At 45.0% G+C, this 25559-nt stretch overlaps 1 protein-coding gene across 6 annotated transcripts in view; it reads right to left on the minus strand.

The window, feature by feature from the left end:
- Positions 1 to 25559, minus strand: part of tbc1d1 (TBC1 (tre-2/USP6, BUB2, cdc16) domain family, member 1) — a 253815-nt gene that overhangs the window by 173320 nt on the left and 54936 nt on the right. The window contains exon 1 of one of the 6 annotated variants that reach the window (XM_055637705.1): positions 7686 to 8340. The exons of the other annotated variants lie outside the window; for them this stretch is intronic. Within the exon in view, the coding sequence (XP_055493680.1) occupies positions 7686 to 7715 (30 nt within the window). The 5' untranslated portion in view covers positions 7716 to 8340. Of the gene's footprint in view, positions 1 to 7685; positions 8341 to 25559 lie in introns of those variants that run through there. 6 annotated transcript variants of the gene reach the window in all.

Genomic DNA, 25559 nt, shown 5'->3' on the forward strand with positions numbered 1-25559 from the left:
ATGGAGTTTGAAAATACACAATATTGAACTATGGATATCAAGCTTGGAAAACAATATTATGTAACAACTGGTAGAAGCATAAAGACTGCACCTATTTTGTAACAATATGTTAGTATCTCTGGAAATGTTGATAACTTTAATGATGTTTGGAAAAGTACAAAGCTATAAAAGAAGTCAACAAAGGAGAAATATATCAAAAATAATCATTTGACCACATCACCACATATCCAACTAGAAAGCAACATTGTATGCTACCAAATATGATGAGAAATAATATTTTCCCTTTACAACTTTATACTGATTAGTTTGGACTACAGTTTGCCCAGTGGCCCATGAACCATGGGGTTTGGTGGTGGAGTACTGACGATGGATAGTGCCAGCTTTAAATGATTCGGGTTGATCCTGGTCTCAGGGGCTCTCTGTGTGGAGTTTGCACATTCTCCCCGTGACAGTGTGAGTTGTCGGCTGGTTAATTGCCAACGGTAAATTGATCTAGTGACAGAAAAATTGAAAGGAGGTGCTGGACCAAAGAGAATAGGTTACAAGTAAATAAGCAGGGACATGCTACTGTGTAGGAAGGAACTGAGAGTCTGAAGAATGGTCTCGATCTGAAATGTCACCTATTGCTTTCTCCGGAGATGCTGTCTGACCTGCTGAGTTATTCCAGCATTTTGTGTCTATCTTTGGGTAAATGTGACAGATGGGAATGCTCAGAGTTGGCAAAGATTCATATAGTAGATTCATAAGATTCATGTAGATTTCATATATTTCACGTTTCTTTATATAGAAATGTGAAATATATGAAATCCACATTGCTGCTTCTACAGAAAATAATAAAGTGCTCAATTCAGAGCAAGTAATACAATACTTCCAGACATACTTCCCATCAGCAGGGGGGAAGTCAACCTGCTGTGACAAGGACTGTCTTATGAAGAAAGACTGGATAGACTTGGTTTATACTCTCTAGAATTTAGAAGATTGAGAGGGGATCTTATAGAAACTTACAAAAAAATTCTTAGGGGGTTGGACAGGCTAGATGCAGGAAGATTGTTCCCGATGTTAGGGAAGTCCAGGACAAGGGGTCACAGCTTAAGGATAAGGGGGAAATCCTTTAAAACCGAGATGAGAAGAACTTTTTTCACACAGAGAGTGGTGAATCTCTGGAACTCTCTGCCACAGAGGGTAGTTGAGGCCAGTTCATTGACTATATTTAAGAGGGAGTTAGATGTGGCCCTTGTGGCTAAGGGGATCAGGGGATATGGAGAGAAGGCAGGTACGGGATACTGAGTTGGATGATCAGCCATGATCATATTGAATGGCGGTGCAGGCACGAAGGGCCGAATGGCCTACTCCTGCACCGAATTTCTATGTTTCTATGTTTCTAAGTTAAAGATTCCACATCCAAGGGGAAAAACACCACATGCCTGAAGCTCTCGACCAGCCATACTGGGCAGCAAAAGCTGCCAGCGAGCCGCAGCCATACACAGACAGTCCCAGCTCACCCGCCGAGGAGCCGAGAACCCACCTGGAGTGATCCGAGGCTCGTCTTCTACTCGACCCCGAAACCAGAACGAGGATGGAGGGAGTCGGTGATAGCGATGATGTTGCCAGGACTACAGGCCTCTAAGGCCAAGATAAGACCGCACTCTTAAGAACTTTGAAACTTTGTGGAAGCCAGAAACATGGCAGCTCTTTGTGCACTGTCTCGGTGAAGTATACTTTACTCCGCAATCGTTGCACTTTTGTACATATGATTGTGCTTATCTATAGTATGATTTAACTGGATTGCATGCAAATCCAAAAGTATTTAACTGTACATAGATACATGTGACAGTAATGGATCATCATCAATCTCTCAACAAGTCCACATGTCATAATGTCCAATACCACCTTGGAATAATCCACATTTGTGCCTATACACCACCTCTGTATAGAAGAACACGCCAATGCATTTCACAAAACATTTCACAGAACATTTTATCAGAGAGAAAGATGCTTGTAAATTTGGCCAAGGTTTCAAGTTTCCCAGCAGGGTCCTTGTGAAGAGAGAGTGAACTAACACAGAGATTTATTAAACAGAATGGAGCATCTAAAATCACAGCTGCCGATCATGGGAGTGCATCACGACCTTGAGGTCAAGAAGAACAGAGAAAGAAGGGTCTCCACCCGAAACGTCACCCATCCTGAGATGCTGCCTTGTAGCAGAGGGGAGCAATGAAAACATCCCAAAATACTTCCTACAAATCTCAAACGAGAAAGTGATTTCCCCTTTGCTCAGGACTCCCAACACGAAGAGTCTCCTAATGGATCTCCTGAAAGCCTAAAAAATAATTGAATTTGCAATCACTCAATGCAGAACATCCCATTAAAAATTGAGGTCAAGTTAGTTTTATGTTACCCCATTTTCTCAATCAAGCACATCCTACACATTTGGGGCAATTTACAGAGGCAAATTAACCAACAAACCCACGTCTTTGGGATGTGGGAGGAAACTGGAGCATCCAGAAGTAACCCATCTAGTCGCAGGGAAAAGGTTCACACTCCACAGAGACAGCACCCGAGGTCAGGATCGAACCTGGATCACTGGCACTTGAAGGCAACAGCTCGCCAATATGTGTTACTGTACCGCCCATCTATTATCCCTTCAACCACCAGCACATCATGACTGTAGCACGTACGATGTACAAAATACACTGCAGTTATGCTCCAGGCTATTTTGACAGCACTTCCTACACTGTTTTGTTTATTATATATTATATGCATTATTGCATTTACAGACCGGTTAAGCTGCAGCGCAAGTATTTAATTGTTCCATTGTTGGTACATACAACTATTAAACAGTCTTCGCTCTTGTGGAAGCTCTTCCATGAAGACAAAGAGCAGCAGAGTCATGTGCACATCACCCCACCCTCCATGTATCATTGTTCATTCATTGTCACTGGCATAAACCCTGCAATTTCCTACCATACAACAACTTGGTAGATCCCTCACCAGGAGGATGGTTCAACATAACCTTCTCAAACAGTCATTGTAAAGTTCAACAAATACCTTGTCAGGCCTATCAACAGAGCCATCGAGAGTAAAAGAGGGAGCACTGGGACTACATTGAACAATTTGTAACTTTGTCGGTGACTCCTTACTACTTTGTGTATGGTATGCAAAACAAAGAATTTCACTGACAAGTCACATGTGATATCATTCATTCATAGAAACATAGAAATTGGTACAGGATGGGGCCACTCAGCCCTTCGAGCCAGCATCGGGGGGAGGGAAGGGGGGGGAGGGAAGGTGGGGGGGAGGGGAAGAGAAGGGGGGGAAGGGAGGGGGGGAAGGGAAGGGGGGAGGGAAGGGGGGGAGGGAGGGAGAGGAGAGGGGGGAAGGGGGATGGGGGAGAGGGAAGAGAGGGAGGGAAGGGAAGAGGGGGAGGGAAGAGGGAGGGAAGGAAGGGGGAGGGAAGAGGGGGAGGGAAGAGGGGGAGGGGAAGAGGGGGAAGGGGGGGGAATGGGGGGGGGGGGAGCGAAGGTGGGGGGGGGGGGGGGGGGGAGGGGGGAATGGGGGGGGGGGGGAGAGACACTTTTAAGAAGCCAGACAACTTATAATAAAGTTTTCAAGAAGGAATTGCAGATTGTGGAAAATCGAAGGTACACAAAAAGGCTGCAGAAACTCAGCGGGTGCAGCAGCATCTATGGAGCGAAGGAAATAGGCAATGTTTTGGGCCAAAACCCTTCTTCAGACTGATAGGGGGTGGCGGGGAGAAGGAAGGAAAAAGGAGGAGGAGGAGCCCAAGGGCTGGGGGATGGGAGGAGACAGCCCGAGGACGAAGGAAAGGGAAGAGGCAGCAAGGGCTAACACTGGGACTACATTGAACACTTTGTAACTTTGTCGGTGACTCCTTGCTACTTTGTGTATGGTATGCAAAACAAAGAATTTCTCTGTGATAAGTCACATGTGATAATTAAGTATCATTCATTCATAGAAACATAGAAATTGGTTCAGGACACGACATTTGGTAATGACATTTGGTAACGACATTTCGTTCAGACCCTAAGGTCTGAATGACAAATAAAGGATCTAATTCTAATTCTAATATAATTCCGGGCTAACAAAATTGGGAGAATTCAATGTTCAAGCCCACAGGCTGCAGACTCCCCAAGCGGAATATAAGGTGCTGTTCCTCCAATTTCCGGTGTTGCTCGCTCTGGCCATGGAGGAGACCCAGGACAGAGAGCAGTGTTGCGGGGTATGGAAGAGACCCTGGTGCAAGCCTCATCTATGGTGGAGGAGGGGAACCCCCGTTCCCTGAAGAATGAGGACATTTCATATGAGGCTCGGACCAGGGTCTCTCCCATACCCCGCAACACTGCTCTCTCTCCCCATCCCCCCACTCGCAACAAGGACAGAGTCCCCCTAGTCCTCACCTTTCAGCCCACCAGCCGTCACATACAACAAATAATCCTCCGCCATTTCCGCCACCTCCAACGTGACCCCACCACTCGCCCCATCTTCCCATCTCCCCCCATGTCTGCCTTCCGCAAAGACCGCTCCCTCCGCAACTCCCTTGTCAATTCTTCCCTTCCCTCCCGTACCACCCCCTCCCCGGGCACTTTCCGTTGCAACCGCAAGAAATGCAACACCTGTCCCTTTACCTCCCCCCCTCGACTCCATTCAAGGACCCAAGCAGTCGTTCCAGGTGCGAGAGGTTCACCTGTATCTCCACCAACCTCATCTATTGCATCCGCTGCTCTAGATGTCAGCTGATTTACATCGGTGAGACCAAGCGGAGATTGGGCGATCGTTTCGCCGAACACCTCCGCTTGGTCCGCAAGAACTTACCTGACCTCCCGGTGGCTCAGCACTTCAACTCCCTCTCCCACTCCGAATCCGACCTCTCTGTCCTGGGTCTCCTCCATGGCCAGAGCGAGCAACACCGGAAATTGGAAGAACAGCACTTATATTCAGCGTGGGGAGTCTGCAGCCTGCGGGCTTGAACATTGAATTCTCCCAATTTTGTTAGCCCTTGCTGTCTCCTCCCATCCCCCAGCCCTCGGGCTCCTCCTCCTCCTTTTCCCTTCCTTCTCTCCGCCACCCCCTTTCAGTCTGAAGAAGGGTTTCGGCCCGAAACGTTGCCTATTTCCTTCGCTCCATAGATGCTGCTGCACCCACTGAGTTTCTCCAGCATTTTTGTGTACCTTATAATAAAGTTTAGCAGGTATTTTAAATTACTGGTCAGTTTTCCTTGCTCCTGAAAACTTCAATGAGCCAATTAAAATGCCCAGTCAGCAAAGGAGATTGCTTCCGGCTGCCCTTGCCTGCCTATAACTACATAGTGACCCCACTCCACTGCATTACAACTTCAAAAGAACCACGCTGACCAATTTTTACTCGCGGAAAATCTTTCAACACGCTGAAAATTTTTCCTCGACCAAACTGAGGCCACGAGTATGCGGGAATTTCCCTCGAGCATGAAGGAGAATTCCAGTGACCTGATAGGACCTCCTAGGACCACATGTCGACCATGCTGCGAGTTTGAGTCGAGGGCAAACTCTTCTAAACTCGCAGATTAGGTTGCCGCAGTGGGACAGCCCCTATAAAATGGCGGCTCAAGTGGGCAGTGTGGTAAAGGCAGCATTTGGCACACTTGCTTCAACAGGAAGAGTGTCAAGCACAAAAGTTAGAACATCATGTTACAGCTGTGCAAGTCATTGGTGAGACTACACTTGGAGTACTGTGGTTGCCCAACTATGAGAAGAATGACATTAAGGGTTGGAAGAGATGCACCAGAATGTTACCTGGGCCTGAGTTATATGGGGAGGCTGGATTTTTTTTTTCTTTGGAACATAGGAGGCTGACGGGTGAGCTTATTGAGATCTACAAGATCATGAGGGGCATGGATAAAGTGAACACACCCTTTTACTCAATTTAGAGGATTCTAAATCTCAATGGCAGAAGTTTAAGGTCAGGGTAGTGGATTCTAAAACTAGAGAGCATCAGCATACGATGAGAGGGGTGACATTTAAGAGGGACCTCAAGGGCAACATTTCCCACTCCGAGGGTAGTGCATATCTGGAATAAGGTGGCAAAGGATGCTATAGAAGTGATACAATTAGGACATTTAAACAGATATACGGCTATGAAAGATTTAGATGGCAATGGGCCATGCTGTGGTTAGAAAAGATTTCCATGCGGTAGACAAAAATGCTGGAGAAACTCAGCGGGTGAGGCAGCATCTATGGAGCGAAGGAAATGGGCAACGTTTCGGACCAAAACCCTTCTTCAGACTGATGTGAGGGTGGGGGTGGGGGAGGGGAAGAAGAAAGGAATTGGAGGAGCCAGTGGGCTGAGGGAGAGCTGAGAAGGGGAGGAGAAAGTAAGGACTATCTGAGAAGTTAATGTTCATACCGCTGGGGAGCAAACAGCAGTTCCTTCTTAAACAAAGGTTCCCATGCTATGACCAAAATTATAATACATTTAAGAGAAAGCAGTCATTTTTGTGCACAATTTGTCCGGATTAAACTTCGAACACAACCCAAATCCCGCACAATACTCACAACACCTGGAACAAGGTTTCTAGTCAAACTATTTTATTGGCCTACAGCATTCTACAATTAATCTAATAATCTTCTATAAATCCATTTTAGATTCTGCTCTTTTTGAGCTAGCTTCCTGATCTGCATTCCAGTGTAACCCCCCCCACTCTCCGAACTCACCCAGCAATTGTGGATTGCTTCTCTCCTTCCCCAATTACTGTACATCTCCCACCTGCACCACTCTCCACATCCTTTACAGTAGAACCATCGATGGTATCGCCCTTTGCAATCCCTTTTCTAATCTCAGAAACATTCCTCTATAACCTTGATCTCCGCCAACAATTCCTCTTCTCCCTCCCAAGTCCTGCTGTGCTCCACTGAAGGACTTTGGCAGAATTTGGTTCAGTTAGTTCACTCTCCTTCTGTCGGACTTCACAAACTGTACGATGAATTGCTTAATATTTCACAACCATTTCAGGGCAAAAGGGTTAAAATCTTGTATCTCAGTATTAATTTCTGCATCGCTACCACCATTCTTCCTGGTCACCCACTGCAGATCCCAATATAGAGATTCCATGCGTACAATGAAATGTGCAGATAACATTTGTGGGCTATTATGAGACTTTATTTACAATATAGCGGGAAAGATAACAAAAAGCTTTGAATGGAATTCTTTACATTAAGATCACCTCAAGGCATATTCTGATTTAAAATCAGAATGCCCCAAAAAATACCAAGACATTTTTCAATTCAAAACAAATGATATTTCATTTTAATAACTTCAGACCTGGGTTAAGAAACTTGGTCATGGGGAAAAAGTTAGAAACCAACCAAAGCACTGCTAATTAGATGTAAGTACTGCAAAGTCCAACCATCCTTTGTTCACAGCCTTGAACCTTCTACAACCACGATTGCATCTTGTAAGATACATGTTTATTCTATATTCTGTGTCAGACAATTCAATGTAAAGATGAACTGGGAGGGGATGGGGGGAGGTGGTAGAGTAGGTCTTGGGATACAAAATGCTTGAATAAAAATAATCTGTTAAAAAAAAGTAATGAGGCTCTAATACACGTCAGCTCAGTGTAGCCATTGCAAGTTAAACAATAGAGAAAAGTAGTTTCACAGCAAATAAAGTACTAGATGATTATTTCTTACCTTAGCCACCCAGCTGAACAATGGTGACATTCCACAAGTTATCAGCTACCCTTCCTCATAAAGTGAATCACGCACCTTTAGCTACATGGGACGGGGTAGATGTTAGAGCTGCCTTTCCTTTCAAACTTTACTCAAACACAAAGTGCCTGCAACTCACAGAGTAGTACAGATCCCAGCTTTCCTTTAGCATGAGGTCATCAGCCCATTTCCACACCCCTGCCTTTCCTAATCAGACTTTCAGCCAGCAGCTTTTTAAGCTGCACTTTGTAAAGAGACTGTATTTAGGCTGTGAGAGAATACTACCGCCCACTTTGTGTAGGGAAGCGCTCTGCATATTAGTCAGGAAGCCTGAGAAATGTGGAACTTCTTGCTTGACGGCCTTGTGTAAACATACGATGGCAGATGCAATGCACAGACGTCTGCTGGCCAATGTTGCCGCATTTTGAAATTGTGTTGAGAGTCGTACAAATAGCCAAATCTCCAAAATTTCGCCAGACCCACAAAGGGTAATTAAATCTTCAGATTTGCAACACAAAAATCTTTAAAAAGGCAATTCAATTGAGAGAGAAACACAAGGGATTTTTATGAAAGGCAACAAAATTTAAAACAACACTTTTCCCAAATTAAATGAAAACATCATAAATAATCAGGTCTTCAGAGCTCAAGGTTGTTACCTCATCAAACAGAAGGCACACTTGTTCTCAGACTAAAAAATAACATGTAATAAGGCAATTCTGATCTCCTTTAAAAAGTTAGGGAACAGAGAAAAAATAGGTGTAGGCCAATTGATTCAATACAATCATCCTCATCTTTTATCTCAATTCTAAATTCCTGCTCTTTTCCCAAACTGCAGGATGCCTGTTATGTCCAGAAATCTACCCATTTCTTAAATATGTTTAGTACTTGTCCACCACTGTCTTCAAGTCCTTTTCCCAGGGTCACTGTTGCAGGTTAGATTGGCATTCCCAAGAGCGAACTCACGGAAAGTAACTAGCGTCCTTAGAAACTGCGTGGACCAACTAACAAGAGTATTCACCGATATCTTTCATCTCTCCCTTCTCCATTCTGAGGGTACACACCTGCTTCAAGAAGATCACTATCACCCCTGTGCTGAAGAAAAGCAAGATCTCATGCCCTAACAAGTACCATCCTGTCGCCTTGACACCCACCATCATGATGCGCTTTGAAAGACGAGATATGGAACACATTAGAGGGCTCTCACTTAACTTTTTTTTCGTTGTTTCCAGCCGGGCAACTGGCAGCTGTTTAGGTTGCCAAATTACAGTTTAGGTGGTCATTTAAGACGGTTTGCATGATGTGTGCGATAATGTGCTCGGACAAAGTGCGTAGTTACCAGTCGGAATTATCCTCAATGAAGCGTCCACATATTACGCGCAAAGTACCAGGAACTGGTGGAGAAGTGCCAGGACAGCGACTGGAAGACATACTATGAGCCCATAGAGGTGGGCAGTAGAGGCTTTGCAGGACGCTCACTCTGCAAAGTACTCAACTAGTTGGGCATTACGGGACTGGCAAAGAAGACGGCCATTCAATCTGTAAGCGAAGCCGAAGAGAAAGCCACCAGGTGGCTTTGGATTATAAGGGCTGATCCGTGGGCGGTTGCTGCTGGGACGCAAGTCGGGGCCTGATCAACCCCGGCTGGGTCGCCTGGGCGAGGGTGTATGATGTTGTGGGACCCGAAACACCCGATGACACCAGGTCACATCACTGAGGATGCGTCCCAGCGCATCTCGGAGATGTATCTTTCACACAGCTTCAAATAAGGTCACAAACCAAACATATTCACCAATCAAGACATGATATATACCACAATGACATGCAGCAAAATTATAATACAGTATCTCAACTCTTTTTACACGTTGCAATTAATGCAATTTCTATTATTTCTTTCCACTTCCAAACAAAAATGTGGTTGGATTATTCAGCGTATGATCAACCTCGGTGAGACCAAGCGTAGACTTTGCGATCACTTCGCACAACACCTCCACTCAGTTCACAATAACCATCCTGGTCTCCCGGTGGCTCAGCACTTCAACTCCCCCTCCCATTCCGAATCCAACCTATCTGTCCTGGGCCTCCTCCATGGCCAGTGAGGCCCACCGATTATATTGGAGGAACAGCACCTCATATTTCGCTTGGGTGGTTTACACCCCAGTGGTATGAACATTACCTTCTCCAATTTCAGGTAGTCCTTGCTTTCTCCCTCCTTCCCCTCCCATTCCCAGCTCTCCCACAGCCGACTGTCTCCGCCTCTTCCTTTCTTTTTCCCGCCACCCCTCGACATCAGTCTGAAGAAGGGTCTTGACCCCGAAACCTATTCCTTCACTCCATTGATGCTGCCTCACCCGCTGATTTTCTCCAGCTTTTTTGTCTACCAACGGGATCCCACCATTGGCCACATCTTCCCATCTCCTCCCTTGTGGGCTTTCCGCAGAGACCGCTCCCTCCGTAACTGGTCAATTTATCCCTTCCCACCCAAACCATCCCCTCTCCTGGCTCTTTCCCTTGCAAACGCAAGAAATGGTACACTTGTCGCTTTGCCTCCCCCCTTGACTCCATCCAGGGACCCAAACAATCTTTCCAGGTGCGGGAGAGATTCACCTGCACCTCCTCCAACCTCATCTATTGCATCCGCTGCTCTAGGTGTCAGCTGCTCTACATCGGAGAGACCAAACGTAGACTTGGCGATCGCTTCGTCCAACACCTCCGCTCGGCTCACAATTTTTACAGAGGCAAGTTAACCTACAAAGCCAATGCGTCTTTGGGATGTGGGAGGAAACCCACACGCTAGCAGGGAGAATGTGTAAATTCAACACAGACAGTGCCCGAGGACAGGATCGAACACAGATCTCGGGCGTGTGAGGCAGCAAGTCTACCAGCTGTGTCACTATATTTTGTTTTCCAACACAGAAAAAATAAAATGTTGATAACTTTGGTCACTAAAAAAAACTATCAATTTTCAGTCTTAAATACCTAAGTGACGCAATGTCCCCCTTTACAGCTACTGTATGTTTTAATTCAGTTCAAGACTATGGGGCAGTACATTGGCCATAAAGTTGCTGCCTAAAAGTGCCAGAGACGCGGAATTGATCCAGAATATGGGTGCTGTCTGTATGGAGTTTGCTCCTTTTCCCTTTGATGATTTGGGTTTTCTCCAGGTGCTCTTGTTCCCTTCCACATTCCAAGGTGTGCAGGAACCTTTTTCAGACCCAACCCAACACGTAATATTTTCCTTTTGTCCAGAGATTCTGTCTGACCTGTTGGGTTACTCCAGTTTGTGTCTATCTTCAGTTTAAACCAGCATCATCTGCAGTTCCTTCCTACACACACAATACGATAGAACTTTATTAATCCCAGGAGGGAAAGTGTGTGTAAGTGTGTGTGTGTGTGTGTGTGTGTGTGTGTGTGTGTGTGTGTGTGTGTGTGTGTGTGTGTGTGTGTGTGTGTGTGTGTGTGTGTGTGTGTGTATTATACACACACATATACATACATATATACTTACTTGCAGCAGCACATCATTTATATAGTTATATATTCATATATAAATATACACTTTTTTTCTCATTTATAACATTGTTTACAGAGTACTGTTTACATATTCTGTTGTGCTGCTGCAATGAAGGATTTAATTGTTCTAACTGGGACGTGAGAGAATAAAACATTCTTGATTAACGTCGCTAATGTGTGGGATAGAACTAGTGTACGGGTGATCAGTGGTCGGCGTGGACTTGGTGGGCCGAAGGACCTGTTTCCACGCTGTATCGTTAAATTAAACTAAAAACACTAAAACGAGAGGGAGTCTAAAGAAGGGTCTCTACCCGAAACGTCACCCAATTTCTTCTATCCAGAGATGCTTTCTGCTCCATGGAGTTCCCCCACACAATTAAAGCATGGAATAGTCTTCACCCTACCATAGTTACCCAACCAGATGCAACTAAATTTAAGGTAGCTCTTTTTTCCCCAAGAACCCTTTTTTGCTTAAGTCCATCAAGAGACAAGAGAGTTTTATTGTCATGTGTCCCAGATAGGACAATGAAATTCTTGCTTGCTGCAGCACAACAGAATATGTAAACATAATACAGGAGATAAAACAGGAGATAAAAGTTCAGTGAGTTTATATTCTATAGACCATATATATATACACAATAAATAAATAGATAAAATGCAATAGGCTGTTATTGTTCAGAGTTTGAAGTTTGGTGATGGACCCAACACCACCTCTAGTTTAAATCCCATTTAGAATATTTTTGGAGGACTAGGAAACCAGAAGTAAGAGTTACTCCAGGGAGTTACTCCAGCTCCAGGGAGTGATTCTGCATTGGTTTTCAGCGGTCGCAGCGAGGCGGAGACCAGGCTACAATGGCGGCCAGATCTCCCACAATGCAAAGGGAGGGAGAAAGTGCCCGGCGCCGACCAGTTGCCATGGCAGTGCGCATGTGCAGGGGGGCCAATGATGTGCTGGCCGTGGTTGTGCGCATGTGCAGGGGAGGATGTGCTGGCCGTGGCAGAGCACATGTGCAAGGTGGCCAGCCGTGCCGGCGGATGAGGAGTGGCGGAGAGTGGATACGGAGAGTGTCAGAGAAAGAGAGAGAGAGAGAGGGGGCCCCGCTCAGAGTTGAACGGCAGGATAAGGGGGAAATCCTTTAAAACCGAGATGAGGAGAACTTTTTTCACACAGAGAGTGGTGAATCTCTGGAACTCTCTGCCACAGAGGGTAGTTGAGGCCAGTTCATTTGCTATATTTAAGAGGGAGTTAGATGTGGCCCTTGTGGCTAAAGGGATCAGGGGGTATGGAGAGAAGGCAGGGATGGGATACTGAGTTGGATGATCAGCCAGGATTATATCAAATGGCGGTGCAGGCTCGAAAAATGGCCTACTCCTGCACCTAATTTCTTGTTTCTAGATGTCCCGGGTGCTTTGCCAAGTCGGGCAAAATGACATGGTTTTTAGATTGCCTGAATGGACGTTAGGTGGCCATTGGCACCCGGGCAACCGTTAATTTCGAGCCCTGCATTAAATCCAGTCTACCAAGCAACTTGACCCATTGCAGTTTGCCTACCGCCAAAAGACGTTCATGGATGGTGCCATTTCCCTGGCCCTACACTCATCCCTGGAACTGCCAGAGATAAAGGAGACAATGATCGACTTCAGGAAGCAGGAAACAAAGTCCAGATATTGAAAGATATTTCAAGTTTCCAGTAGTAAATATCAGCAGCTTGTTCTGGATTACCCATATCGAAGCAATGGCCAAGAAAGTACACCGACGCCTCTACTTCCTTAGAAGACTTAGGAAGCTCGGCATGACCCCAACAATAACTTGCTAATCATGCCTTGTACATTCTCAATCAAATGATTGATATAGATGATGCCAGTAATGGGCTCAGCATCGAGTCAGAGGCCTCCAGCCAAAAATACAATCTTCCTCCACCATCCTCTGCTTCCTAACACAATGCCAATTTTGTATCCAGATAACTTGTAGGGCCGAGATGGCCTGTTCCCGTGCTGTAATTGTTATATGTTATATGGTTATAACGAGCTCTCTGGATCCCCTCCAATCTAACATCCCAGAGCAGCATACCATGCGGAAACTTATCAAAGGCCTTGCTGAAGTCCATATTTACTATTGCCAGGGGCCCCATCATTAACCTACTCAGTAACCTCCACAGAAAACTCAATCAAATTTGTGATGCCACCATATACTAAATGGAGAACAACATCCAACCATAATTTTCAGAATGTGCCAACTTGCCAGTGGCTGTGGAGACCAAGACTAAAACACAAAAAGCTGGAAAGGGACACAAAAATCTACAGTAACTCAGCGGGTCAGGCAGCATCTCTGGAGAAAAAGTATAGGTGAGGTTTCAGCTCGGGACCCTTCTTCAGATTGACGCTTTCACTTTGGTGTTCATATCCTGTGGCACTAAAGCATACAATGCAGATTTACCATGGATCGTGAAGAAGGAAAAACAGAGGCAGTGATGGAGGGAGAGAAATCTTCTTTCATCCAATTTTTATTTGCCACCAACCCACATTTTCTATTTTAATATTTCAATACAAACCTGATACTTCTGCTATTATGACTACGCCATATTTATTTTGCTGCATTACTGTGCTATCGGTCTATAGTTTTCAGAATGATTATCTGCAAAGTAGTTATTTAATTACTGCCAATTTTTTAAATGTACTTTTCCTGCCTATTTGACTTTGATGCAACTTATTTAACTTTAAACAGGGAGGCTTTGCGATATTTGGGTTTAATTTGTGGTGATGTATCTGGGGAACGGATGATAGAGAGTTCTGGTGGGACGGTAGTGAGATGAGAGGGTCACACTAGAGCCATTGTCAGATTCTCACAATGCAATCAAAAAGTTTGAAGAACAGATGAATTTGGCCTGGATCGCAAGTGAGAGGACTTAAAATAAGCATACAAGATGAAAACTTTCCCCAAGATAACTGAAGCTAAAGTGATTCTGAAAGTTTCAGACGTAGAAGTGGAGCAGGGGGGCAGGCTATTCTGTCCCTCATGCCTGGAGCCATTTACAGAGATCAAATTTAATCCTATACCTTGGCATCTCTTTCCTATAATAACCCTACATTCCTCAATTCCTTGATCAACCAAAAACTTGGCAATTTCTTCCTTCAATCCACTCATGAACTTTGCTCCACAGTCCTCCTGGTTACACAGTTCCAATAATTCAACACTCGCTTTGTGAAAGAAAATCTCTAGCCATGCCTAGAACATCACATACGTACCAGGGCACAAAAGGCCATGGACCAGGTGCTGGAGAATGGGATTAGTGTAGAAGGGTCAGCAAATGGAGCTGATGTGGAAAGGGTCAGCAGCGTGAAGTTCCTAGGACTACATCTGTCTGATGACCCGACGTCCACGGCCAACACCACAGCACTGGTCAAGAGAGCCCAGCAGCGACTACACCCTCTCCGAAGACTACGTAAAGCAGGTCTCCCCACTACACACCTACGGACTTTTTATAGGGGGACAATCGAGAGCACATTGACCTATGGCATCACTTCCTGGTTCGGGAGCTGCAAGGCGTACGAACGGCACCAACTAGACAGGATTGTGAAGACCGCCAGCAGGATTATTGGTGCTCCACTCCCTTTCCTGCTGGACATATACAGGAAGAGATGTATCAGCAGAGCCATCTCCATCGTCAAAGACCCCTACCACCCATCGCATGACATTTTCTCCATCCTGCCATCTGGGAAGAGGTACAGCAGCATTAGCTGCAAAACCAGCAGGATGCTCCTCAGCTTCTTCCTGCAGGCTATAAGACTGCTAAATGGACTTTGCCCCCTGCCAAAGTGTCGAGCACCAACCACCAACCTGGACACACTGCAGCAGAACCACTGCCGTGCCGCTGCCGATCGGAACGCCTGTTGAATGTTTAGTAGAGTGTTAAATTTGTTCATGATATATGTATTTTTATTTCTATTTATTTTTAATGCACACTGAATGGACACTGGTTGAGCAACGTTTTTTTGTTTCCTCTGGGTATGTGAATACTCAGGAAATGACAATAAAGATATACAATACAATACAATACAATACAATACAACACAAAGACATGACAGGCCAAAGGGCCTGCTGCTGTTCTGCATGACATTGAATATCACTCCTGCAACCGCCAGTCAAATTCCGAATTAATTTTGCACATTTCAACCTCTCATTCTTCCAAACTCCAGAGACCACAGGCTGCAATAAATCCTCCTTGATCAGAATCAATCTGATGAAATTTGCTGCACTTCATCCTTTGCAATCAAATTGGCAAGGAGGTCAGACCAGTGCACTACATTCCATATGCAGTCTTATCAGAGCGCCATATAAATACCATAGGAATTTCATTAGTGTATTCTGCGGCGGCGCGACTCACCAGTTGTAGTTGCAGCGGCCCCTGCAGCCTGTCTCTGTCTTTTTTTATTTTTTGTCTAGTTAAATGTAGTGTTGGTGTTTTTTAATACTAGTTTTAATGTGTATATGTGGGGGGGCGGGGGGGGGGAGGGGGAAACCGTTTAAAATCTCTTCCCTGTTCGGGAGACCCGACCTTTTCCCTGTCGGTCTCCGTTGTCGTTGGGGCCTAGCACCGTGGAGCGGCCTCCAACCTGAACGACCCGGGGGCTCGGGAGACTGCGGAGCTGCGGACTACTCACCATCGTGGGGCTGGCCGGCCTCGGAGCGTGGGGAGCGGTGGTGACTCGCTGCTGCAACGCGACTCCTGGGGCTCGGAGGCTCCAGCAACGCAGCTGCAGGTCCGGTGGACTGGGACATCGGGAGCTCTCGCGGGTCCGGGGAGAGAGAGGGCTTCCCGGAGCTCCCGCAACGCGGCTTCTCCAGCCCGTGTCGCGGGGTTGGAACGACCCGGAGCGGGGACATACATCGCCCGGCACGGCTTCATGGCCGTGGGACATTCCAGCGCCTGCCGGGGGCTCCAACTTTGTGACATTTAGACCGGGAGCGGGGCCGTAAATCGCCCGGCACGGCCTAAAATGGCCGTGGGACTTATCATCGCCCACCTGGGGCTTGGATATCGGGAGAGACATGGAGAACAGGGGAGAGAAAAGACTTTGCCTTCCATCATGGATGGATGTTTGTGTGAATTAAATTGTGTGTATGTCTAGGAAATTGTCTTTGTTTGTATGGCTGTGGAAACAGAATTTCGTTTGAGCCTCACTGGGGCTCAAATGACAATAAATTGTATTGTATTGTATTGTATTGTATAAATTACTCTTTAAATAAAAAGGAAAACATACGAGTCATCCTCATTGTAAGTCAATGTAGCGGCACTTTAGATAAGATTTATGCACAAGGACATCCAACTCATGAGAAGAATAGATCGAGCAGATGCTCAGAATCTCTTTTTTGAGAGTGGGGGAATCGAGGACCAAAGGACAACGGATTAGGGTGAAGGGGAAAAGATGTAGTAGGAACCTGGGTAACATTTTTACACTAAGGGTGGTGGGTGTATGGAACAAGCTGCCAGAGGAGGCAGAGACTATCCCAACATTTAAGAAACAGTTAGACCGGTACATGGATAGGACAGGTTTGGAGGGATATGGACAAGCGCAGGCAGGTGGGACTTGTTTAGCTGGGACATTGTTGAATGTTTCCGCACTGTATCACTTGATGACTCTATTTATAATCCCTTACTTTTTAAACCAGTGGTTCCCAAACATTTTCATGCCACCTTGGGTCCATTAACTCATCCCCATTGCCCCCTTCCCTGGCCTATAGAAAATATTATTCAGAATAGTGGTTTGCATGACCCAATAAGGTAGATAATGACACAATAACATTCAAAACAGTAACAATTAATTGCTCATTTACTGCTTTTTAGTTTAATTCAAAGTCTGATAGTCATTTAGCAAGCGTCTTAGCTACCAGATTTAGTAACTACTACTTCAGTGCTCCATAAATTCTCAATGCAATGGATGAGCTTGATGAAGTGATACCAGTTAAGTTAGTTAAGTTTCATTTAGAGAGACAGCATGGAAACAGGCCCTTCAGTTCACCAAGTCCATGCTGACCAGCGATCCCCACACACCTGAAGTGGACTTCCATGCTGGGCGAGAAGTTCGGTAACGACACTAAAACCACGTTCCAGCAAATATGATGATGGAAATGCAACAAGGAGCTTCCTAACCACACAGTATAGGATAGCAATCAGAAATTTCCTTCTGAAACCAAAACTCGGGGTGATTTCTTAAACTTGGGCTTCAGCTCAATGTCATTTTTTTTCTGGCTTAATTAGTTCTTCCTCCACTATCTCAATTTATGCAAAATCTAAAAATAGATTTACCACCCAATCTGGAATTTTCGTTCAAAATAATCGCTCTTACGCAAGTAATAACTCTGAAAAGTTCCAAGAAATACTATTTAACCAAACAGTGGTTCAAGCTCAAGTTGCACAAACAACTCCTACCCCAGCATATTTGTATCGTCAGCAATCATGAAAATACTACAATGTAAAGAGGCTAGCTACAATGTTTCAAGGCAGTCGTTCACCACCACCAGTGTCGTCTTTTACACACAAAAGATAACAAGTAACAATTACATTCAAAGGGCAGATGGAGCATAAAATGGTTTAGGTCAGAAACGAGAGGAAACAAAAGGAGCTCAATTCAACATTCAGAAAACTACCCGAGAATGGTTAGCGACGACATACATCTTACAAATGAGAGTAGGGGCAAGGGGGCAAGGGGGCAAGGGGGCAAGGGTTGAGGGTCATAGTCACAAAAAGACCTTCAAAGCCTGGCATTAGAGCGACAAATGAGGTTAAAACCATGAACTTCAATTGTGATAGAAAAATACAACATAATGAAGATAACATGACAGGAACAAGTGTTCAGTGTTTACAGGAAGTGTCTGTGCTCCCCGAGACTTTCATTACGTTACTGAAACCGATTAACTCAGCAGGACAGGCAGCATCTCTGGAGAGAAGGAATGGGCAATGTTCAAGCTCAAGTTCAAGTGAGTTTATTGTCATGTGTCCCTGTATAGGACAATGAAATTCTTGCTTTGCTTCAGCACACAGAACATAGTAGGCATTTACTACAAAACAGATAAGTGTGTCCATATACCATAATATAAATATATACACACATGAATAAATAAACTGATAAAGTGCAAATAACAGATAATGGGTTATTAATAATCAGAGTTTTGTCCGAGCCAGGTTTAATAGCCTGATGGCTGTGGGAAAGTAACTATTCCTGAACCTGGTTGTTGCAGTCTTCAGGCTCCTGTACCTTCTACCTGAAGGTAGCAGGGAGATGAGTGTGTGGCCAGGATGGTGTGGGTCTTTGATGATATTGCCAGCCTTTTTGAGGCAGCGACTGCGATAAATCCCCTCGATGGAAGGAAGGTCAGAGCCGATGACGGACTGGGCAGTGTTTACTACTTTTTGTTGTCTTTTCCTCTCCAAGGTGCTCAAATTGCCGAACCAAGCCACAATGCAACCGGTCAGCATGCTCTCTACTGTGCACCTGTAGAAGTTAGAGAGAGTCCTCCTTCACAAACCGACTCTCCGTAATATTCTCAGGAAGTAGAGGCGCTGATGAGCTTTCTTGATAATTGCATTAGTGTTCTCGGACCAGGAAAGATCTTCAGAGATGTGCACGCCCAGGAATTTGAAGCTCTTGACCCTTTCGACCATCGATATAAACGGGGCTGTAGGTCCCCCTCCTACTCCTTCCAAAGTCCACAATCAGTTCCTTGGTTTTGCTGGTGTTGAGGGCCAGGTTATTGCGCTGGCACCATATGGACAGTTGCTCGATCTCTCTTCTATACTCTGACTGATTCCCATCAGTGATACGCCCCACAACAGTGGTGTCGTCAGCGAACTTGATGATGGAGTTCGCACTGTGACTGGCTACGCAGTCATGAGTATAGAGTGAGTACAGCAGGGGGCTGAGCACACAGCCTTGAGGTGCTCCCGTGTTGATTGTTATCGAGTCTGACACATTTCCGCCAATACGAACAGACTGTGGTCTGTGAATGAGGAAGTCGAGGATCCAAAGTTTCAGGCCGAGACCCATCTTCAGACTTCGAGACCCGAAATGTCGCCCATTCCTTCTCTCTAGTGATGCTACCTGTCCCGCTGAGTTACTCCAGAATTTTGTGTCTACCTTTAAACCAGCATCTGCAGTTCTTTCCTACACACTGAAACAAATGACGTCAGTTTGTCCGTTTGCTGGAGCTTATGGTACAATCATTTGTTTTCTGATAAAATTATACCAATGGAGCTATTTTGAGAAGTTTTCCTGATAAGCATCTCAGTACCATAATTCAAAGATATTTTGGGAACTTACTTCATAGTAGGTGGGAAAAGGCAAGAACTTGGAAAAGGAAACAGAGAATTTATTTATTCTCATGTCTGTCTGAGAAGCTTCCACAACATCAATTGAAAGTTTTTTCCACTCAAAGGCCAATCCTGAAAGAGGTTTACAAACTGTCTATTCTAAACCTACTGACACCCACAACTATCTCGACTAAATTTCTTCCCACATTGCCTCCTGCAAAGACTCTAACCCCTATTCCCAATGTATCCATTAACGCAGCATCTGTGCCCAAGATGAGGTGTTCCATACCAGGACATCCGAGATCACTTCGCTAAACACCTCTGCTCAGTCCGCCTAGACCTATATGATCTCCCGGCTGCTAAACACTTTAACACCCCCTCCCATTCCCATACTGACCTTTCTGTCCTGGGCTTCCTCCACTGTCAAGAGTGAGACACAACTCATTGGTATGATTTCTCCAACTTCAAGTAACCCTTACATCTCTCTCTCTCTCTCTCCATCCCTCCCCCATACTCGTCGTTACTGTTGTCCTGTTGAGTTTCATGGTTTGTATCACTCGTTATCACCTTCTCCACAGCTAACAATAGACCATTGTGAGCTCTACATTTCCTTGATCATCACTGCTGGCTTTGATTTGTCCTTTTGCATATCATCCATTCTTTTGTCCTATGTGCTTTTACATATCTCTCATTTCCCTCTCACCTGACTCTCAGTCTGAAGAAGGGTCTCACCCCAAAACGTCAGCTATTCCTTTTTTCTCCGAGATGCTTTCTGACCCAGAGTTGCTCCAGTTTTTTGTGTCTATCTTCCTTACAAACTGTTAGTAGTCTATGCCAGGATTGTCTAATTACAGTAAAGGGCCTGTCCCACTGTACGAGGTAATCCAAGAGTTCTCCTGAGTTTTCTCCCCCCGATTCGAACTCGGAGAATGTCCGTAGGAGTTCGTGAATGTCCCGTAGCGGCTCATACGGATAATGGTAGGTACTCGGGAAATCCGGTAAACTCGTGACATTTTTTCAACACTGTGAAAAATGTCCTCAAGTAAAAAAAACTTGTGATGAAAAAATGTTTTACTTTTTACTTGTATGAGTCGCTATAAGACATCCACGAACTCCTATGGACCAGCTACGGACATTCTCCGAGCTCGAATCAGGAGAAAACTCGGGAGAACCTTGAATTACCTCGTACAGTGAGAAAGGCCCTTAAGAGTTGCACATTTCCGATCAGAGCTAATTTTCTGATTTTTATTAATGAATGATCATTTAAGAATTGGGCAAATTGTAGCCAAATGTACAAATTCTATTTTGCAGCTCTCAGTCCAAAGCCTTGGGGTCCAAGTCCACAAGTCCCTGAAAATGGCAACACAAGTAGATAGACTGGTAAATAAGGCATATGATATGCTTGCCTTCCTCAGTCAGGGCACTGAATACCAGTATTAGGAAGTCATGTTTTGGAAGGAACTGCTGAATCTGGTTTACACCAAAAATAGACACAAAATGCTGGAGTAACAACAGGGACAGTCATGTTTTAGCTTCATAAAATTTAGGTTATGCCGTGTTTGGAGTATTGTGGGCAAATTAGGTGGCCCATTAGAGGAAGAATGAGGCGGCTTTGGAAAGGTTGCAGAGGAGGTTTAATAGGATGCTGCCTGCAATAGAGGGTAATTGGAGGTCTGTTCTGCTCCATCTCTCCCAGGGTAGAAATATCAAATATTAGAGAGAACCCCTACAAAATCAGAGGGGGAAAGCTTAAAGCTTAAAGGAGATGCGCTGGGCAAGTCTTTACGGCAGAGTGTGGCGGGTGCCTTGAACTGGCTGCCGGGAATGGAAGGAGAGACAATTGTAGCATTTAAGAGGCTTTTAGATAGACACATATGCAGGTAATGGAGGGATATGGATCACATGTGGACAGAAGCGATCAGTTTATTATGTTTGACAGATATCGTGGGCCGAAGAGCTAATTCCTGTGCCATAGACCTGTTCTATGTTGTAGAAATAATCAGCTGGACAGTAGCTACATGTGTTAGAGGTCTCTGTCTCCATTATTCAGGCAACACATTCCATGCCTCCAGCACACACTGATGAAACCATTTGCTTTACTCAAACCTTTAACTATTCGATGGTTCAATGGTTCTTTATTCTCATGTATGCCCTGCACGGTGAAATTCTTTTTGCATAGTTCACACATGGCGAGTCACCATATTTTGGTGGCTTCATACCTTTGTGGCTTGCTTTAACATTTAAGACTGGTTTAAAATTGTCAAATCTTCATATAAAATAGTAAGATTAAATGAGAACTTACCAGTTTGAAGTTTGATCTGTATTTTATGAGGAGTTACGATGAGGGATTATGTGAAGAACCCGCTGAGTGCGCTTGCGCGGCATATTTCCAAGCAGCGGTGTGGAATCACAGATAGACACAGTTATTTGAAGTAAACATAGTAAAGAAAAGGAGACATCAGTTATTAGTTTGATCCATACAATGAGGGTGGGAGCGGAGGGCACATAATCCCTCATCGTAACTCCTCATAAAATACAGATCAAACTTCAAACTGGTAAGTTCTCGTTTAATCTTACTATTTTACTTTGGAGTCCCGTGAGTGACTACGTGAAGACTTCAAAGCTCTGTGATTTCAAACCGTGTAACAGTTTTATTTCACTCACTGCCGAAGTTCTTGAGGGAGGAAGTGTTATCGTAATCAACCAATGAATCTGTTTTTCGAGAAACAAAAAGGTATTTATTAACAATAACAAAATAAATTGCTCCCCCGGGCTTAAATCAAATATTTGCAGCTTGTAATATTTTCTCTGCAAATAAATCAGGTTTCGTCAACGGCTTGTTATAAAAAGTTCTGAATGTGGATTCCCTCGACCATCCTGCTGTATTCAGAATATGGTCAACCGGTATGTCCATTCTCTCGGCCGTTGATGTAGATGCTGCCCTAGTGGAATGAGATTTAAATGTATTAGTATCTATTCCGGCAGCCTTCAGTACCTGTTTGAGCCATCTTGAAATGGTTTGGCTCGATACCCGGCCATGAGGTTTCTTGTGGCTGACCCATTAGGCTTTTCCACTCCCTCTGATATTGTGGGTTGTGTCTATGTAATGTTGTAGATGGGTCACGACACACAACCGTGGCTCTGGTGGGTAGGCCCGGAATACCACTACTGGATTAGCTGTTCCTGGCCTGCTTTGTTTCACCAGACACTGTATGATGAATGTGATCTGATCTGGGGTGGTCACCATGTTGTATAGCCTCAGCTTGTGTAGCCATCAACATGAGCGTCTTTAGTGTAGCTTGCTCGAGGCTGAGGGATCTGGCTGGTCGCCATTCCCTGAGGTATGTCAGGACCACACTGATATCCCAAATATGGGTATACCTGGGCTTAGGGGGCTATTGTAAATGCCCTTCATCAGTTTTACCACCAGTGGATGGGATCCCATCGCCTGTTGTCCTGGCGCTGGTTTAAGATAAGCAGAAAGGGCACTCCGCGCTGTGTTGATGGCACTGTAGCTGATCCCTTCATTGTGGTGTAGATAGGCCAGGAACTCCAGTACATTGGTGGCTGTGGCTGTTTCGTATGTTGTCCCTGTTTCCTGGCAGTACTTCTCCCATTTTTTGATGCTGGTTAAGTACTGCCTCTTGGTGGATGTTCGAAGGGATGCCGACATGGTGGTGATGGTTTGTTTGGACAATCCCAGTTCCAGGTAAGGTCTGTTCAAAACCTGCAACCCAGGAGTTTAATTTTCTCATGGCATGGGTGGCTTATGCCTGATACTGGGTGAGTTAATAATCCTGGATCACTGGGAAAAACCATTGGTGATTCAACCGCCATGTCATGCAGAACTGGGAACCATGGCTGTGTAGGCCAGTCGGGCACCATCAAAATACCAGAAGCAGAGTCCATCTGTATTTTGCGAAGTACCCGACTGATGAGGCAGAAGGGAGGGAAAGCATAAAGAAGAAATTTCCCCAATCCAGCGTGAAGGCATCTACCGCTGCTGCCTCTGGGTCTGGTTCCCAAGCGACATACATACAGGTACCAGGTGATTTAGCCTTGATGCAAATAAATCGATATCTGGCTTTCCGTATTGCTTAATAACTTTAGCAAATACTTTAGGGTTTAACATCCATTCGATGTTGTCATTGAATTTGCGTGACCTGGTGTCTGCCACTGTGTTTAACTTACCTGGTAGGTAAGTAGCTGAAAGCCAAATATGTCTTTCGACACACCATTGCCAAATCATGTTGACCAATTTGTCGCATGATAATGATTTTATGCCGCCCATATGGTTAATACAAGCTACCACCATAGTATTATCAATTTGTAACCGAACATGCAAGTGCTGCATATTAGATACATATGCTTTTAAACCATAAAAGGTGCCCAACATCTCTAGATAGTTAATGCCCAGTGCAAGTAGTAATGATGACTCTAGGTTAGTCCATCTACCACCTGTGCTGGATATGGAGTTTGTCGCTCCCCAGCCTTGAGCACTGGCATCTGTTTGAATAACTAAAGTAGGGTTAGTGATGATGATAGGGCTGAAACTATGCCAAACGTTTTCTGCCCACCACTGTAGCTCTGATATTGCTTCAGTGGGTAATTTCATGACACGATCATAGTGACCTGTGTGTCGTTTTAGTGCCTGTACCTTTGCTCTGTTCCAGACCAGCCCAGCCCTGGTCACCAATGCTAGCCTCCAGTGATGAGGGAGCAGAGGGCAGTGCACAAGACACTGTGGAGGGGGTGCCTGACCTCCCTCCACGAGAGCGCTCTTTCTGCGCATCCCGCTGGAGCATCTGCTCCAAGAGCCATTGAATGTGGCTCAGGCGGCTGTCTCTCTTACGTTTAGGTGGAGACGTGTCCCCGTCCGATGAATCGTAAACAACCGGCCGGTTGGTTTTGCTGGTGGATTTTTTCCCAGTCCGCTGTTCAGGCATTAGCGGGACTGGGCTTGGCTCGGTGTCGGGGATGCTGGAGCGCTTTATAAGCGGTCCTGCCACCTGTTGCTGCCCCCCTGAGATTAAACGCTCCTCTGGTGGAGTTGAGCGGGGGCATTTCTCTTCGAGAGCTTTTTCTTAAGTGCATTCATTTCTGTAAGCAGAAAACACACACACAACACTCCTTCTCCGTTAGACTCCTTTCCACACCTCAGTGTACTTACCTAACGGTCCGTTTTTTAAACTGCAGCGGGAGGGCCTAACTCCAGTTGCCACCGCTTGTTGCACTGCTGGCGTAATGCCGCGCAAGCGCACTCAGCGGGTTCTTCACGTAGTCACTCACGTGTCTCCGAAGTAAAATTCATATCACATTTTCCTAAAAGTAGCCTTAAAAATATCAAATAAACTTTTTTTTTCACTAGTTTAGATCTAGTATTATACGGGACCTAAAATAACACAGAATATGGAAATCATAAAATAAATGAAAGTGCTGAAGATACTCAGTTGGATAGCCAGACGATTTATTGAGCATTGTCAGCATTGCTTTTATTTCAGATTTTCAGCAAAAGTTGTGTTCAGCATCTCACAGATTCAGATTTGTTTTTTTGCCATCTCTCTACCTCACTCCTTCTCCCTCCATTTACATACCTTCAGATTAATTCACCACCTCTCTCCAGTAGTGACATCAGCATACATGTCACCTGGATAAATGCAGTCCATGCCCAATCATAGCCATTCCTCCAATCCCGCCCCAGCTCTGAATATTAAACCATGTTTGTTACCCATGATGTAAACTCATCAACCTGAAAATTTAACAGCATTTCCCCCGATAGATAATGCATTTCGTTGTCTCTGTACTGTACACTGACAATGACAATTAAAATTGAATCTGAATCTGATAGATACTAAGCAGGTCAGGCAGCATCTCTAACCTTTCCTGGTTTTATTCTAGATCTAGGTTACTCTGTTCCTTTGTTAGCTCTTGAACACTGGAAAACCATCCCTCTCACATTGCACCTTCTCCACACCAAAGATCTTATAGCGAAGCTATAAGATCTTTGCTCCACACTATTACTGTGAATTTGGATTGT

The sequence above is a fragment of the Leucoraja erinacea genome, chromosome 1 (assembly GCF_028641065.1).
Source record: "Leucoraja erinacea ecotype New England chromosome 1, Leri_hhj_1, whole genome shotgun sequence".
NCBI classification, from domain to species: domain Eukaryota; kingdom Metazoa; phylum Chordata; class Chondrichthyes; order Rajiformes; family Rajidae; genus Leucoraja; species Leucoraja erinaceus.